Genomic DNA, 17,344 nt, shown 5'->3' on the forward strand with positions numbered 1-17,344 from the left:
CCTCGAGAGTCATCGAGAGCCCAGGGTGAGAGGCAAAGTGATCTTTGGGTTACATTTTCAAAGGTCTGCGAAGGAAGTAAGACATTTACATGCTATCATTATTCTCTTCTGCACGAAACCCTACAGGTTAAAGAAGAACCTCTGAACTGTTATCCAGCAGCACAGGCTGGGCTTTTAAAGAAGCAAGCGCCTTACGACCCAGCAATTCCATTTCCGGAAATATATCTGAAGAAACCTGAAACACTATTTCAAAAGAATATATGTGCCCGTATATTCATTGCAGCACTACTTATAATAGCCAAGATTTGGAAGCAGCCCAAATGCCCATCAGTGGATGAATGGATAAAAAAGCTGTGGTACATTTACACCATGAAATACTACTTAGCCATAAAAAAAGAAGGAAATCTAACCATTTGTGACAGCATGGGTGGACTTATATTATGCTAAGTGAAATAAGCCAGTCAGAGAAAGACAAGTACCATATGATTTCACTTACATGTGTAATCTAATGAACAAGAAGGGAAGAGGGTTATTGGCCTAGATAAAAAAGGGGAATGGATCAAGCAAAATAAATAAATTAATAAATTAATAAAATAACACTCATAGACTCATAGACAGACAACATAGTGCCAGAGGGAAAGGGGGTGGGGGGAGATAGAGAAGAGGGTAAAGTGGGAATAAATGGTGATGGAAGGAGACTTGACTTTGGGTGGTGAACACTAAATACAATATACAGATGATGTATTATAGAATTGTACACCTGAAACCTGTATAATTTTATTAACTAATGTCACCTCGATAAATTAAAAAAAAATCCATATACTTTAAAAACAAATAAATAAAATTAAAAAGTAAGCAACTAGCTTGTTTGTATCTATTTTGTCTTCACTTTTTTTCCAAATAGGATGCACATGATTTGAAGCACACAAATTATAGTGACATGTTATTAACTTAACCACAATGAAAAATTACATATATATAAATATTATTGTAATGTATATATATAAATATATATACATATTTATATATATTTATATATATGTATATTTATATATATTTATTAATAATATATATATATAATATAAATAATATTTAGTTAGGCAGCTGAAAACGAGTGTATTTCTATCTCTTTATGATACAGGGAATAAGTCACTCTTATGTATATCATCATCATGAACAAGTTCAGCAGCCTTCATCTTTGTTTAATTTCCTGGAATTGCCTACATAGCATATAGGATTACCAAGTTAATAACTGCATTAATATGTATTTATATAATTTAGTTACAACCTGTATAGTATCAAAGAGGAATTGAAGTGGCTTACATTAATAATTACATTGAAAATATCTGCCAAGTTTTCAGCAAGTTGCTAATGTTGACCCACTCATATTTTTCTAATAAAAGAATCGAGAACTCAGAGATTTTTTTTTCTTTCTTTCTTTCTTTCTTTTCTTTTCTTTTTTTTTTTTTGCATAAAGGATGGACCAAACCTTAATGATTAGTGCTTGTAATTTACTCACATTTCTTTGTGTGTAATGCAAATTAGCTTTAAGTAAATTGACTGGTGAAAGACAATTTCTAGTTAGAAAATAGGTTATCTTTATAATAAAAGGCTAATATGCAAACTGACCAAATGGCCGAACTACTGGTCACTATGATGTGCACTGACCACCAGACAAATGCTCAATGCAGGAACTGCCCCTGGTGGTCAGTGTGCTCCCACAGGGGGAGTGCCACTCAGCCAGAAGCCGGGCTCAAGGTTGGCAAGTGCAGTGGTTGTGGTGGGAGCCTCTCCAGCCTCTGTAGCAGCACTAAGGATATTCGACTGATGTCCCGCCGCCACCCAGTGCATGGATTTCATGCACCGGCCTCTGGTTTACCATAAGTTTGTTTGTAAAGCTGGTTTTTACAACTTGAACTTTTGTTTTCTCTCAAAAAAAAATGATGTGGTACAATTATACAGTGGACTACTATGGAGGCAGTAAAAATTAAGGATCTCCTACCCTTTGAGAAAGCATGGAGGGATCTGGAGAGTATTATGCTAAGTGAAAAAAGCTAGTCAGAGAAAGACAAATAGCACATGATCTCACTCATATGTGAAATCTAATGAACAACATAAACAGATGAATAAAATAGATCCAGAGACACAGAAGCATGGATCCCACTGACCGATCTCAGAGGGAAGGCCAGGAAGAGATTAACCAAAGAACTTATATGCATATATGCATAACCCGTGGACACAGACAATAGTGTGTTGAAAGCCTAGGGGGGTGGGGGTGGGTACAGAGTGGAGAGGATCAGTGGGGAAGAAGGGAATATCTGTAATACTTCCAACAATAAAGATACATTTTTTAAAAAATAAAAGAAACTGGTAAACTGAGCCTAGGTTTCAATTAGATAGCAGATTTGTGTCCTTTACAGTATTTCTAAAATATAATAGTAGGTAATAATTTACATTCTACTGAATGGGCTATCTATAAGAATGTTCTATCGGAAAATATACCCAACCTTCCAATTTAGGAGAGGACAAACCCATTTCTTTTTAGCTGGCTATGGAAGTAAAGTCTCTTATGGTACCCACAGCCCTGATGGTGTCAGGAGTGCCTTAGAGAAAGGAGTCCAAATGTGCCTATTTACTACTCTGGCAACAAACACCACAACAGCTTGGGGGGGGGGGGGAGCGGTGGGAAGTGGGCCAGAGAAATATCTGTTGGCAACTGGCTACTCTACATTTACTTAGGAGAAGGTACTCTACCTCAAATGCTCCCAAGGCATTCTGAAATGTGAAACAGACACTCAGGGGCAGACTCCTACTGCCCATTCACAGAGTACACAGATCAATCATCATCCAGGCACAGTCTGTAGTGAGTGTCCTGCCAAGATTGATGCACAGAAATTCAGAAAAGAGTATTGTGCATTAGGAAGAGAGCTAAGAGACTATTTAATTCAATCCCATCATTTTATAGACAAGGAGACTCCTCTCCTGAATTACTGTCAAATTACGTTTTTTGTGTGGATAATTTTACCTTTAGTGTTTATTAGTTTATAACTAACTATACAATCCAACTTCTACTCCTAGTCTCCAATCCAGATTGTGGGTGTTGTTGACATAAGAAACTTCCCATAGAGAATTTTTAAGAGTTTACTAGAGTCATGGCCAGTTTTCACAATAATCAGCCTGAGGACCAATCCCTCCATTGATGTACCAACACAAGATATTCAAAGTGATGAAAAATGAATAAGAAAACAAGACTTAATTATATGCAGAATCTAAAGAACAAAGAAAACAAACAAAACAAAAACAAACTCATAGATAAACAAAATGTTTTAATGGCTGCCACCTGGTGAGGAGAGAGGTGAAAAATGGGAAGGGAGTATAATGTGCAAATTGCCCTTTATAGGAACAGTCACCATGAAGACATAAGGAATACAAAGAACAGCATAAGGAATATGGTCACTAGAACTGTTAATAACTATGTATGGTGTCAGATGGATATTAGTGTTATCAGGTGATTACTTTGTAAGTTATATCAACTTCTAATCACTATATGTTGCATGTCTGAAAGTAATATAATATTGTATGTCAACTGTAATAAAAAAATATTTTAAAGAAGAGAATGAGGCAGAAGTGACATTGTGCAACTTGCCCGGAGAGCCCTGGCCTCTCCTGCTTTTGCTGTCTTGAGAATGTCAGGGAGCTAAGCCAGACTAGACTTCTGGAGGATAAGGAATCACAGGAAGGAGAACCAATGTGGCCCGCACCCCCACAAGAGCTAGTGACAACCAACAGCCACATCAGGAAGGTAAGCTACATGAATAAGCCCAAACACTGAACTTGTAAACAGGTAACTTATGAACACAGGGCATCAAATGGATCTTAAATTTACACTTAATGGCATTTCTATGTTAGCCATACACACGGTCCTGTTATGGACTTGTAAGTTTTGCCCAGATGATAGTGTAAGTTGCCAACAATATCAGTAGTTTAACTAAAATGTTTCTTTCCTCTACTCTCCCTTTTCCTCAGTTTTCCTTCGTCTTGCCTCATGCTTTTCCATATCCCTAGATAGAAGTGTTTTGTCACTTAGCTTCTTTGAATCCATCCATAGCTCAGAGTCAACATAAATGAATTGTTTCATAATTTTAAGACCCTTTATGGATTTTGTCTTTTTAAAAAATATTTTTAATTATTGATTTGAGAGAGAAACATCGATTTGTTGTTCCACTTACTTATGCATTCATTGGTTGATTCGTGTCTGTGTTCTGAATAGGAAAAGAATCTGCAACATTGTCTTGTGTATCAGGACAATGCTCTAACCAATTGAGCTATCTGGTTAGCACCTGGATTTCTTCTTTCTTTCTTTTTTTTCTTTCTTTTTTCTTCCTTTCTTTTTTTTCTTTTCTTTTTCTTTTTCTTTTTCTTTTTCTTTTTCTTTTTCTTTTCTTTTTTGTGTGTGTGAACTTCTAGTTCACTATTAACCTCCTCTCAGCTTTTTCCTTAAATATGTGTAGTATTTCCCTCCTATCAGCATTCCCCTCAGATGTTAGGAACTATATCATATTTTTACCTGATTTCTCTAATGGCACTTAGCAAATGCCTACAAGTTCCTGATTTAATACATCTTAAGATACACACTTTATGGTACAGCATCTAGCACAAATAAATGTTCAGTCAGCATTTGATCAGCTAAACTGGAAATAGGTGTTCAGTAAATATTTGTTTAACAATCAGGTTTTGTTATCATCAATGGGGACCCCGAAATAAAGGGACATGGAGGCCCAAGAAGACAGTCCTCCTGAACATCAGTCTTTCTCTGAGAATCACAGAAGAGAAGCATTCATCTCCAGGATGGAGGGCAAGCAAGTCACAGGTATGATATACTGGCTGGGTATTTTCATGCTTCTCCATTTGGGGTTTCTTTGTTTGTTTCTGTGTGTGTTCTCCCTTAAGAGGGAAGTCAAGGGTCTGCAGATGAAATATGTAGCCGCTGAGAAGGAGAGAAGGGAGGGGTGAGCCCTCTGTGTCAGGATGAAAGCTGTAACTCACCTACAGGGTTTAGTCAAGGCCCACAGCTCCATAAATCAATAGCCATCGGCTCCAATACATGGAGGAGCAAAAGTAGGTTTATAGTTGTTCATATGAAAAAGAATACAAATATTAATAAATAACAATACAAGAGTAAACTGTTTTATGTACTCACAACTGTAAGCCTACTTTTGCCCGACCCTGATTTAGGTGACAATAACTACCACAGGCTTTGTTGTTCTTGGGGATATTTTTGCCATTCTATTACCATCTTCACCTACCACATGGCATTTCAATGTAATTTCACACTATGTGCTGTTATCTTCCTCTTCAGCACCATCCCACATCTTAATGTAATGTAGAAATAAATACATTCTGCAGTTGATAGATATCATATTGAGTGTTAGTCTTTTCCACAATGGCAGGCCAGAAGCAAGAAAGAGAAGAGAGGAAGGAAAAGGAGAGAAAGAGGAAATAGAAGAAAACCGAAACAATACTTCAAGCTGTTAAACAATGCTTTCTTAGACCCCGAGCCTATAAAAATGCAAAGAATTAATTAAGGAAAGACTAGTGATAAAAGTCCTCCATATAACTCAATAAGTGGTCAGGAAGCATAATTGAACTCATCTGTAATCGAATATCCTGCCATCCAGTGGACTTAAGAAGAGTAAACTTAAAGAGACATAACATTATTAAATGTCCTTTGTCTTTTTAACATTCGTGATAAAGCAGCCTTTATTGGAAAGAGAACCAGGCTGTGGTGTGGCTTCCGTAGGCAGCCACAGGAACAGAATAGTCTGTGATTTGTACTTGGGCATCTTAATTTAAATAATTACAATATCTTAAATAAAAATGAATCTTTAACTCCTTCCGTGTTTTATTATATCTGACAAGTTCAGTAAAAGGGCACCTACTTACTGGTGCATTATGCGTCATATGCTATGCACACTCATTAAAAATAACGAGAGCGAATTTAAAAGTCCTTCGGGGACTGTGCATGGGGAAGAGGTAAGTGGCAACAGATTGTTATTTAAGCGGCTATCTCTGTTTTATCAGCCCTCAGGAAAAAAAATAAAGGAGCATGATTAAGCTGATATTCTTTAATGATAAAGATCACACGTTTTCCTGAAAAACAGGCAGATGAAACATGCTCAGACCTGGAAGTGTACTTTCAAAATCAAGTGGACTGTAGTGGCAGTTCCACATGTGTGGTATTTGCTTTGATAACAGCTGGAAAAGTCAACCACAATCAATTAAGGCGGTACTTTCTTCCCTTTAATCTTTAAACATCCTTTACAAAATGAATGCGTTTCCTTATCTTACACCAAATGTACCTTAGCGAAGGCACAGATCACAGGCAGAGAGGTAATTAAGCAAATCAAGGTCTTCCCCCGAGTTTTGTAACCACCTCTTATCCAGCTGCTATGTATCAACAGCTGGCATGAATTACTGGTAACATTTGGCTAACTGAATAATAAGAAGGATAGAGTGTGTGGTTGATCACACTCTTACTTTTCCCTAGCTGTTTAAACATGTATATTTGAAAGCTTCTTGTGTGTTTTTTTCAGCCTTCAGAAGCCTAATCATGGCCAGAGTGGCCACTAATAACACATATGTCTTATGCCGTGAGACTACAGCTGAACCTCACGGCTCTTGGGCCTTACCGTAACTTTGCAGGAGAATGTAATTAGGCCCTGGTCCTCTGAAATGTCAAGAGAGCTTCCCTTTAGCATGGAGCACTCCTCCTTCCACCACCTTCCACCCTCCAACAAAACCAGGCTTGTGATAAAGGCCATTAAGTATTTTCCTTCTGACACCTGGAAGCCATACAACCAGGCAAAGCGGCCAGCACTTCCTCCATCTGTTTTAATAATGCTGAACCAGAGCATTTATCATCATCCATTTTACCAAGACTAGATTTTGCTGACAAGGCTTCAGTAAAATTCTTTCAGGTATAAGTACTTCCCAGGGAGTAGCAAATGACTATTAATCCCTCAGCCTTGTGGGTTATTGAACACATTCAGAAAACTGGCAGAGATTGAGGACCTAGGATCTCCATGCACAGCACAAGCGAGAGCAGGCATGATGCCCATCTCGGTGAGGTGGAAGTCTTACTTAGAAAATGTTTCTGATTTTGACCAACAATGTACATTTTGAAGAGGGCCCATACCTCCAAGCCCATTTGTCCTATCTAAAAACCAAACAAAATAAATGAAATAAATGGGAACAACTAAGCAGAGCTGCTTTGTGATAGAAAATGAGGATCACTTTCTTAGGAGCTTTATATAATCTGTGCCATGAGTTCAACCACAGTATGTGGGGGACGGTAGGGTATGGTCCATGTAAGAGGCCAATGGAACATCCCTTACATTCTAGCATCCTATGTTGGAGATGAAGGGGAAGGGAGAAGGGAAATTGGTGTGACTGCAGACAAATACCAATAACACAATCTTTTAAGCTTCCCTATAAAGACCTCCTCTGGTAAGTGTCTAAATCTACAAGTTACAAGGTGGCATGTAACACATTTGGAGCACAATCAAATTGAGTGTGAAAATTTTAAAGCACAATCAAATGGGCCTGAAAAAGTCAAGTACAATTGAGTTTGCCTAAATGAATCAGGTGTAATTGAGTTGAGTAACTGGATTGTGCTCAGCACTGGCCCTTGGCCAAAATGAGAGCACGTGGTCAAAGAGACACGGGGCTTAAACTTCTCAGAGCATGTTTTCCACAAAGTAAGACATTGTTTGCAGACTGTAGAGAGATAAAGTTGAAAGTGTGATTACTAAAGCTAGTCAACTGCAGTCACTAAGTTACCCTGTAGTCCTATGCTGTTACAATGGAACCGCTATTCCAATGCTTCTCAAACTTGAGTGAGCCCAGAATCATCTGGAGCGCTTGTTACTTGTTAAATTACCTATTTGAGCCCCATTCTTAGAGTTTTCCATTTCTTTGTTCAGAAGGGAGACTGAGAATTTGCATGTGTATGAAGGTCCCAGGTGATACTGCACTGCTGGTCTAAGACCACACTTTGAGAGCCACTGTTCTCACAAGCTACTGTAGCCAAAGATTGAAGCATTCAAAATACTTTAAATACGTTAAAATACCTCTAATATTTTTTAATGTGAGGTAATAAAACTTTCCTATATCTTTACAAGTAGACTGTACTAGATTATGCAAATGTTCTGATAATTTAAACTGTTTAAATTGTCACTTATATGCAATATTAACTATCCCTACTCTGTCATGTGTTGCTGTAATTAAGATTGCTAATGCCCTGAAATCTGAGAAAATCTGTATATATTCTTATTTGGTTTAATTGGATAATGTGTTAGATAAAGGTTAGGTATGGATTAGGAGTAATAGTCTGTTTAGTAATACATTTTTTAATCTTCTGTCATCTGCTTTAACAATGCAGAGCTTTCATTTATTCCAATGGTTCTCAACCTTCCTAATGCCACGACCCTTTAATACAGTTCCTCATGTTGTGGTGACCCCCAACCATAAAATTATTTTCCTTGCTACTTCATAACTGTTATGAAATGTAATATAAAGAACTGTGTTTTTTGATGGTCTTAGGCTCTACAGCAGCGATAGAGATCTTGTAGGTAGAGATCTTAAGAAGCTGTGAGATGAAAGGGAAGAGAAAGGTGTCTTAGACAGGGGGGAGGCTCTTAGCAAATGTTTGGGAAGGAGAGGGCCCTGGTAACATTTAAATTGGTGAGAAGAGTTTGGGATGGCTAGAGAGCAAGGAGAAGGAAAATATGCTGACATCCCAGGGCCATAGGCCAGTGTTAATCCATGAAAGGAATATAATAATTGTTTGTTTTTTTCCCCTCCAAACCAACCTATACATCTCTTAATGCTATCCCTAAACATCCAAAGTCAAAACTTTAGAATTATTGATATTTCTTACTCTGTCACCCAAACATCTATCAAACCCAAACTAAAGTTTTCTGCCTTAATTTCTCTCTCAATCACCAATGGGTGGGAAAGCCTAACTGCACACTTAGTGTTCCTCATCCAGATGAGCAATGGTGGTAACGATAACATATGTTGAATCCAATTCTGTGTCCTATTTTAAGTACTTTACATGTATCTCATTTAATGCAAAGTCTCTTAAGTTGACAATAGTTGAAATGGGGGCTCAAGGGAGTATCTTAAGCCATTCAGCCAATTAGTAGATGGGAATCAAACAGGCAGTCTTTTAATGCATGAGATGATGCTCAAACAACTGAGCAACACCAGCCAGTGCAAAGTCTGTTGTGTTTTTGAAGGTTCCTTGGTTTCCAACTTTGAATCACTACAACACTTTATATGCCCAATTTCATCAACTCATCATTTTTCTTTTCTTTATGGGCTAGAGGCTCCCTTAGGACAGAAGCATATCTTATTAGAATAAACCTCTGAAGTTCATGTTGCAAAGCCTTGACTAGGATTAAACACAAATTGGTTGACTGGAAATACAGTAAGAAGGAAGTAGAAATTACTATAGAGGAAAGCAGAAATGTAGCTATATTTATATAACTATATTTCAGCACAGACTCCATCTTAAGTCACTAGAACTGTGTTACCAGAAGAATCCATAAAATATAGCAGTGCATCTTGATTTTTGTATAATAACTTAAATTTCAAAACATAACCCGGGGACTTTGGTTTACATAGAAAAATCATTCTAAAATCATCCTTTAATTTCTGCTACTTATCCACAATAGCTGCTATAATATTCACTCTTCCTTAAGTACCTTGGTTAATTAAGCATGGAATCATTTGAATCCAATAGCCAAAGGGAGTACAATAATATATCAGTTAAATGAGGTTCATCTGAAATTTCAAACAAAATTTCTCGCATGATTTATGATGTTCAATAATTTGACATTTGAAGATGCGAATTTTTCACTTAAGAAGACAGAGAAAGCCAGGAAGGAATTGGGTCCACTTGTCAGTGGCTGAGGCGGTCCCAGGGACTGGTGAGTAGGAAGTGCAGAAATACTCCAAGCACAGCAGCTACAAAGGGAGCCTCACACATGTGTGCATCACTTTTTTTCTCTCTCAGCAAGAGCACTCTTCCTAAGTGAAGGTCAAACCAGCATGACAAATATGGCCAACTTCTGGATCTCAATCCCGCCAGGCAGGAGCAACTTGCTTCTTTGAAATAAAGTCAATCCCACTTGCAGAGACTGTCATTTAATAGCAGGCATACTTGGCAGGTAGAAATTATAAATACATTGGAAATTTTCTCAGCGGGTTTTACCCACCAGGGATTGCTGTGATTTTTCAGGATAATTTAAAGATAAGGCAGTAGGTCAGAATATGAAATGTTAAAGAGGTTAACAAAGAAATGGCAGAATATTCCTTTCTCCTCAAGAAATGAAAGAAGACACACACACACACACACACACACACACACACACATACATGCACAAATAGGACATAACACAGTATTGCATGCTCTCTCTGAAGCTCTTAAAAAAATAAAGTAAGGCAAAGAATAAAGATAAAACCTTCAGTTTTTCAGGATCTTTCCTAAATGGAAAGATGGCTTTGTCCCACACTTTGCATGAACATAAAAACATAAAACAAATTTTGGTCCCAGGGATGAAGAAGAACTTGTAGACCAGTCTGTCACTGAACAGACCAAACAAACCACCGATTAAGTAGCATAGTTTTCATTTCAAGTGCAGATGCAGACACAGCAGTTTCCCCTCCGATTCTATTACCAACTCTAATCTCCAAGTTCCTTCTGCAAAAATATTCCTTATGTGAACACCTCTTTAATAAACTCTCACCCTGTCAGGGGGAGAGGAGATCAAAGGATTCTGGAAGGATTATCTCAGATGCACAGTTGTTTTGGTAAAGATACCAGGAAGAGCTAAATAGTTGTAATGTTATTACATAAATTCCTCTCATTTGATTTCTTACCCAGCTTGCCACAGATGGAAAGAAGGTGGGCTGTAGGTGCTGCTAAATTTGTGATACTAGCCAACAGCTCTGGAAGAAGGACATGGCCCAGCCAATGTTCAGCACACATCTCATATGTGGCAGGCAGCACAAACGACCAGGAAATGGATGCCAAGGCCTTTTGGCGTGACAGCCTCACATCCAAGAGGCCATCCTATATCGGGGCTTCCTGTAGCACCGCTGACCACACGGTCCCCTGACTGTAAGTGTTAAGACTTGAAAATAAGCTAGTGATAACAAGGAAACAAGGCAGATTTCACTGTCAGAAAACAGGCAGAGCTGTGCCGCTGAAAGGGTATCAAGCTTCTGAAATAGCAAGGCTTAACAAAAGGGAGAGGGCAGCTTCTCAGGAAAGAAAACAATAAACACAGTTTGTTGTCTTCCAAGGAGATAGAACAAGACAAAAGCAGGAAGTGCTGTCCTTCCTTCACCCTGCCACGTTTTCAATGGAAAGTCAAGTGTGCACATCAATCACAAGAAGGGAGAAGAGGCCGAGGCGATACCATCTTCAATTTTTAGTTGGAAGGAAAATACAAAGCTCTATCACAAAGGACAGTGTTCTTCATTTTGCTCTTTCAACTAGTCTAGTGCATGCCACACTATGAAGTCATTCCCATGGAAACACTCCTGTGCATGCCAAGCATGACCCCTCTTTCAACTTGCTGCATGGTTCATGCTCCTTGGCACCTAAGGCAGGCCTTCGGGTTGGAAAGACGATGCTCTCCCATAGTTCTCCTAAACAAAGGTTCTGGGTCCGCCTTACTTAGGTCCTTCTAAGCCTCAACTGCCCTTGCTTTGCTGTGGTTACAAAGAATATTGTACATACTTGGAAAGTTAGAAGTCAAATATTTTTAAAAGAGTGGAGATGATTTGCCAGGGAATTCTAAGGGGATGGATACTAACCATATGCCCTCCAAATTTTGTATAAAACTAAAAACAATGAGAACAAATACTTTATTTGCACTCAATCTTGTCGTTGCACAATTAATTTAATATGTTCTCTGGTGGGCTCGGGCTATGATGTCACTTTCTGGGATAGAAATCAAATTTTGCTAAATTCTATTAAATGAAAATGAAATAATATATGCAGGCTGTCCTGAATTATGGACTTGGTTGGTTATAAAACTTGTTTGCAATTCTGTATTTTGGATACCAAAATTACATTTTAAAATAATAAAAAATATCAATGTTTGAAATAGTGGTTAATTCTAGGCAAAACTGCTACATTTATTTACTCCACAATGAATCTAAAGTATAGTATTATGTTAATACTGCTACAGAAGTAGCAATGTACAAGAAGAAATAATTATAGCTAACATACATCAATAACTTATAATGGGCCATAAAGTAGGCTAAAAGCTTTGCATATATTATTTCTGATAATTTTTACAAAAATCTGAGGGTACAGATGAGGAAAGTGAGCCTCAGAATGGCATTGTGACCAGCTCTAGATCACACAGTAAGCACGGAATACAGACTTTGAGGGGAGGGAGTTGAACGCCAGAGATGACACTACATGTCAAGAAACTTAGGCTTCTAGTTCCTGCTTCTTGTGGGGACCTACACAGGTTACTCAATAACAAAGAACCTGTTTTCTCAACTGAAAATTAGAGCTGGACTCACAGACTCTTCCAGCTCCTGTTTGTCTCAAAATTCTATTATTCCATTTACTACATTCCACATGTAATTGCCTTTGAGTGAAAATGTATTCAGAGTTTCAAATTGGGATAGATTCAACATCCTTTCCCCCCTTACCTGGTGGAAGAGGGAGCTTATAGGAAGGACGTAGGAGTGGGGAATGGGAACGTTAGAGGACGCATGGGAAAGGGGAAGGCATAGGGACTGTTAGGGAATCAGGGGCATGTGAGGGTTTGAGTTTCCAGTTGGAGCTCTGTTATTGGTTTCTTTTGCATGCACAGAGGGTGATTGGGAAGTTTCTCTTTCTATATGGGAATTTGCTTCTTCCAGGACTCTATTCAACAGAAGACACAGATAAAACTTTTCTTATTCTCCTGTCCCTGAAACACGTACTGCCTAACCCCACTGAGGTTTTCTGAGTTTTTGTCTCCAGTAACCAAAGAAGTAGACCGGAAGTGAAGGGCTTCCTGTCATGTATCCATGCAGCCTCCTTTTTATTGTTTCTTTCCACTTCAACTTTTGTAGCAAAAGATTCAGATGTTGGGATAAATAAAGGATCAAAGGAAAAATCTATCTAAATTTTAGGGCGGGATTTAGACACCAAGTTTCTTCAGCATTTCTCTTTAGGAAAAGTAAGAAGCTTCAGCAAGGAGATGAGATAAAAATTCCCGATTCTTCTTCCAAAATGCTTGGCTATAGGAGTCAAGTAGAGGAAAGGAGGTGGGGAGTGCTGTCTTTGTGGTTTATGCCACTAATTAAGATGATGGGAAAGGACTGCCTCTCCAGCATGATTTTTGTGGCAGGAGTTTCCTTTCAATTATTGCTTCTCTTTCCCATCATCTTATACATTTGTCTCTTTCCCCTGTAGTATGCTTTAGGAAGATTTATAGGGAAATAGGAAAAGGAAGAAAAATTAGTGGCATAAACCACAAAGTCAGCACTCCCACCTCCTTTGTCCTTATTGAGTTTGTACCAAAACAAGTAGTTGGAAGTGATGATGTTCCAAGAACTTTCTAACTATTGGAGCTGTCCAAGAAGGAAATGGGCCATATAGAATATTGGAACAGAGCCTGCCTCATTATCTGCCTAAGATATTCTCAGGAAAAATCCTCACATTAAGGTGATCAGACTAGATAATCTTTACGATATGTACTCTGAGCCTAATCTTCTGTATATGAGTTTATATTCATGTTTGAATAGATAGCCTTGCTGAATCACCTCTCTTATATATTAATGCTCATTATTACCGGCCAAAAGACTGCTTTTCCAGCAACATTTTTGTGGCAGGGGTTTCCTTTCAATTATTCCTTCTCTTTCCCATCATCTTATACATTCGTCTCTTTGCCTTGTATGCTTTGGGAAGATTTATAGGGAAATAGGAAAAGGAAGAAAAATTAGTGGCATAAACCACAAAGACAGCACTCCCTACCTCCTTTAAGGGCAAACATGAGTTTTATTTTTGCATCCCCAGAACTTCCTACTTAGTGCACAGCAGATGCTCAATAAATTGTTAACTTAATGCAAAAGTAAATTAATGAATATAAACTATCTACTTTCAAATCTATACAATGACTCTTCACATATCTGGTAACAATTATGATACGTCCTAAACTTTTTCTTTTTCAATTTTCTTTACTAGCCCTCTGTTGATCTAACTCTGGGAACCTATTATATTACGCATATGTGCTTTTGTAATTTCTTATATAGATTCAAAGGAAATAAAATAAAAACCAAAGGGTAATAAAAATCCTCTTATCACATCTATTCCTCTTTGCTATTAGCCATAAAAAGTCCTTTGAAGATTCTATATAGCCTTTTCAAATATATCAATAATAAAATATATAACTTGTGTTTATTGTAAAAAAGTGAGAAAATAAAATTCTCTCATAATTCAAGCTATTCAGGTACATCTCCTTTCAGTTATTTTTTTAAAACAGATTTTTAAATGTAATTTGATCATACTACATAGATCATTTTATACACTGGTCTTTAACTTAACAATATACTATAAACGTTTCTCATGTTATTAGCAATTCTTCACAGACACTATTCAAAGTACTTATATTTCCTTAGAAGCATCCAGGTATTTACCAAACCAATACATTATGGTTGTATAGAACACAATATATCACTACAATAAATAGAACTTAGGAAAAAAATAAATGACACAAATGTTTCCCACATATTTGCTAACCAGTTTAGGAGAGATTACCAGAGGTACAGTTTGAAAGGTCAAAAGGTATACATTTTTAATAAGACTTGAAATACTCTCCCTCTAGCTATCTTTCTTAACCCTCAAGACTAGGTCAAATTCCCTTGTTATATGTTACTGCAACACTAAACAGTCTTCTTCATCACCATTTTGAATATCTTATATTTGTATTTCCTTTTAGACTGCACACTGCAGTAAGGCGGGGCCATTGGCATATTTGCGATCTGTGTTTTACCGCATAGTTTGTACTGAATGTAGATTTTACTCAGCTGAGTACTGTTTTGCTTCCTTAAAAAGGTCTTTTGCACCAGTAAGCAGCATGTATCCATCTCCTTGCATTAACAACCTAAAACTGAGATACTCCAAGTGCAGCAAAGCGCTCTGGGTGTGAATGAAGCCTGGGACTTAGATGTCCTCCTTAGATGTTAGGAGTTTCCTGAGTTCAGTTAGCTTTGTCTGAACATTACCAGCTCTCGGGGCAGAAAGGGTCCTTCCTGACGGGCGATGACCAGAGACGCCGTCTCTCCCTGCTTGGTACTCCTCAGCATGGCCACTAGCTCTTCCTGAGTTCGGCCAGTGACATCTCTGCCATTTACCTGATGAAGACAATCATAAGAGCCATCGTGATTACAACACTTGCCATCTCCTTCTACCCTAATTGGTTTTTGAAAGTAAGCAGCAAATGGACTCCCCACAATCCACGAAGATCTGAAGTCATGAGTAGTGAACACCTGAACCCAAACCAACCATGTTTTAAAATAATAATAATACACCAACCACCATTCATTAAGGTGTTGGAGAGCCAGTAATTAATGTGAGCAGTTTCTCCTAAGACCTTACAATCTTATGAGGGGAAAACCAAACTGAAAGTTACCAGAGAACGATTCTTCAAGTAAGAAGGAAGTGTATTGCAAATGCTTCGCTGGCACCATTTTCTGCCTCATGCAGGAAGCAGAAATGGACTATTATCATGTAGCAAATTTCTCTGGAAACAGCATCTTTTCTTACAGCGTTCTCCATGTTTGGAAAATTACAGTCATCAGGTCATCATAGATGATTGGGAATTCTCATTTGCAGCTGTGGTGTCACTCAGTACATCTATTTTCATGATCTAGAACTGCCTACAGAGCTATGTAGTGTTGCTTCTGTGCCATGAGGAAGTTAAATGGAACCAGCAGTTCCATTTAACAAAGCTGATTTCCTGAACGGTAAGCTGACAATATATATTTGCCAAGGAGATGAGGAGATGATGCTATCAAACAAAATTAAATGAGGAAAAAAAAAGCCTCTTGCATTGGGTAATTCCAAATTCTCCTCTAGAAGCATAGATCAACCAGAGACAGGCTGCCCCATTTTTAAAAGAAATTTAAAGAAATTGTTACCAGGGCTTGGGTGTAACTTTGAGATTCTTACCCTTAATTAAGGAACTCCTAAATTTGATCCAAATCCCCCAGAAACCCTAAGAGGTGAAACTAAGAAAAAGAAGACTGAGAAAAGTTCTCAGTGTAACTTGTCCCCATATCACTGGTCTCATTGGGGGCTTACAAAGTTAGCCTGCTTATTAACGAGTTTTATAATTAAAGTCTTTATCTTGTATTTAAGTAATGATTTTTAATATATTCTATTCAAAATTTAAATGTTAATATATATGTTCATGTACTTATATATTTTATTGAAGTTATTCTTTTCAATTCTTACCTCCAAAATTCTGTCCCCGGATTGCAGGCGGCCGTCCTTTATTGCTGCTCCCTTTGGTAAAATGTTTTTCACAAAAATGGGACCAGGACCATGTATGGAAGAGTCTCTAGTGACCACAGTGAAACCAAGTCCTTCTGGGCCTAGTAAATAAGACCAGGAAAATGCAGGGTTACCGTAAGAGGAATAATATTATATTCAATCCTACACTAAAATCTACCTAATTAGACTAATGTAGAATAAGTGAAATAGTTACATTCCAACAAATACTTTAAATAAGTTTCAGTTGTTCTAGTTTCAAATATAGATTATAGTTTCTGACAGGCTATGGTGTCATCAAAGGGGATTTAGGGCCAAGTGCAGACATGTGACACTTTTGTTTAATAAGGAGGCCCTAGAAGAAATGCCACATGTTATTCACATTCGTGGGATACTGAATTCTCAGTTAACCATTAGAAGCAAAGGACCCTGGGACATGAGTCCTGCAGCACTCAATTGGCGGGCTCCCCTAAGGCCCCCTCTATGTGTGTCTGTCCCTTGTACACTGCAAACCACTGTCCCTTCACTCGCTCTTGATGTTCCTGTCCCGCTTGCTTGCATCTTCAAACTCTTGGTAAGGAGATGGGTTTTCACTCTATCTAAAGGTATGCTCAGATTTCTCTATCCTAAAGAGTTCTTACTTCAATCTTACTGTTTCTTCAGTCTTCTAACACCAGTGATCTACTTGTGAGTATATCCATTAATTCTTCCTATTCTTAATTTCTCCCCTTCTCTACTGTTGACATTTTTTTTAATAAAAATATATTTTATTGATTT

The 17,344-nt window shown here is 37.9% G+C and overlaps 1 protein-coding gene across 5 annotated transcripts in view; it reads right to left on the reverse strand.

The window, feature by feature from the left end:
• Positions 1-17,344, reverse strand: part of PARD3B (par-3 family cell polarity regulator beta) — an 861,922-nt gene that overhangs the window by 397,047 nt on the left and 447,531 nt on the right. For all 5 annotated transcript variants that reach the window (XM_036420516.2, XM_045575575.1, XM_045575573.1 and 2 more), the window contains exons 9-10: positions 16,532-16,671; positions 15,301-15,429 (exon numbers count right to left, since the gene is read on the reverse strand). In XM_036420516.2, the coding sequence (XP_036276409.1) occupies positions 15,301-15,429; positions 16,532-16,671 (269 nt within the window). The remainder of the gene's footprint in view (positions 1-15,300; positions 15,430-16,531; positions 16,672-17,344) is intronic.

Source organism: Pipistrellus kuhlii, unplaced genomic scaffold (genome assembly GCF_014108245.1).
Source record: "Pipistrellus kuhlii isolate mPipKuh1 unplaced genomic scaffold, mPipKuh1.p scaffold_m20_p_7, whole genome shotgun sequence".
NCBI classification, from domain to species: domain Eukaryota; kingdom Metazoa; phylum Chordata; class Mammalia; order Chiroptera; family Vespertilionidae; genus Pipistrellus; species Pipistrellus kuhlii.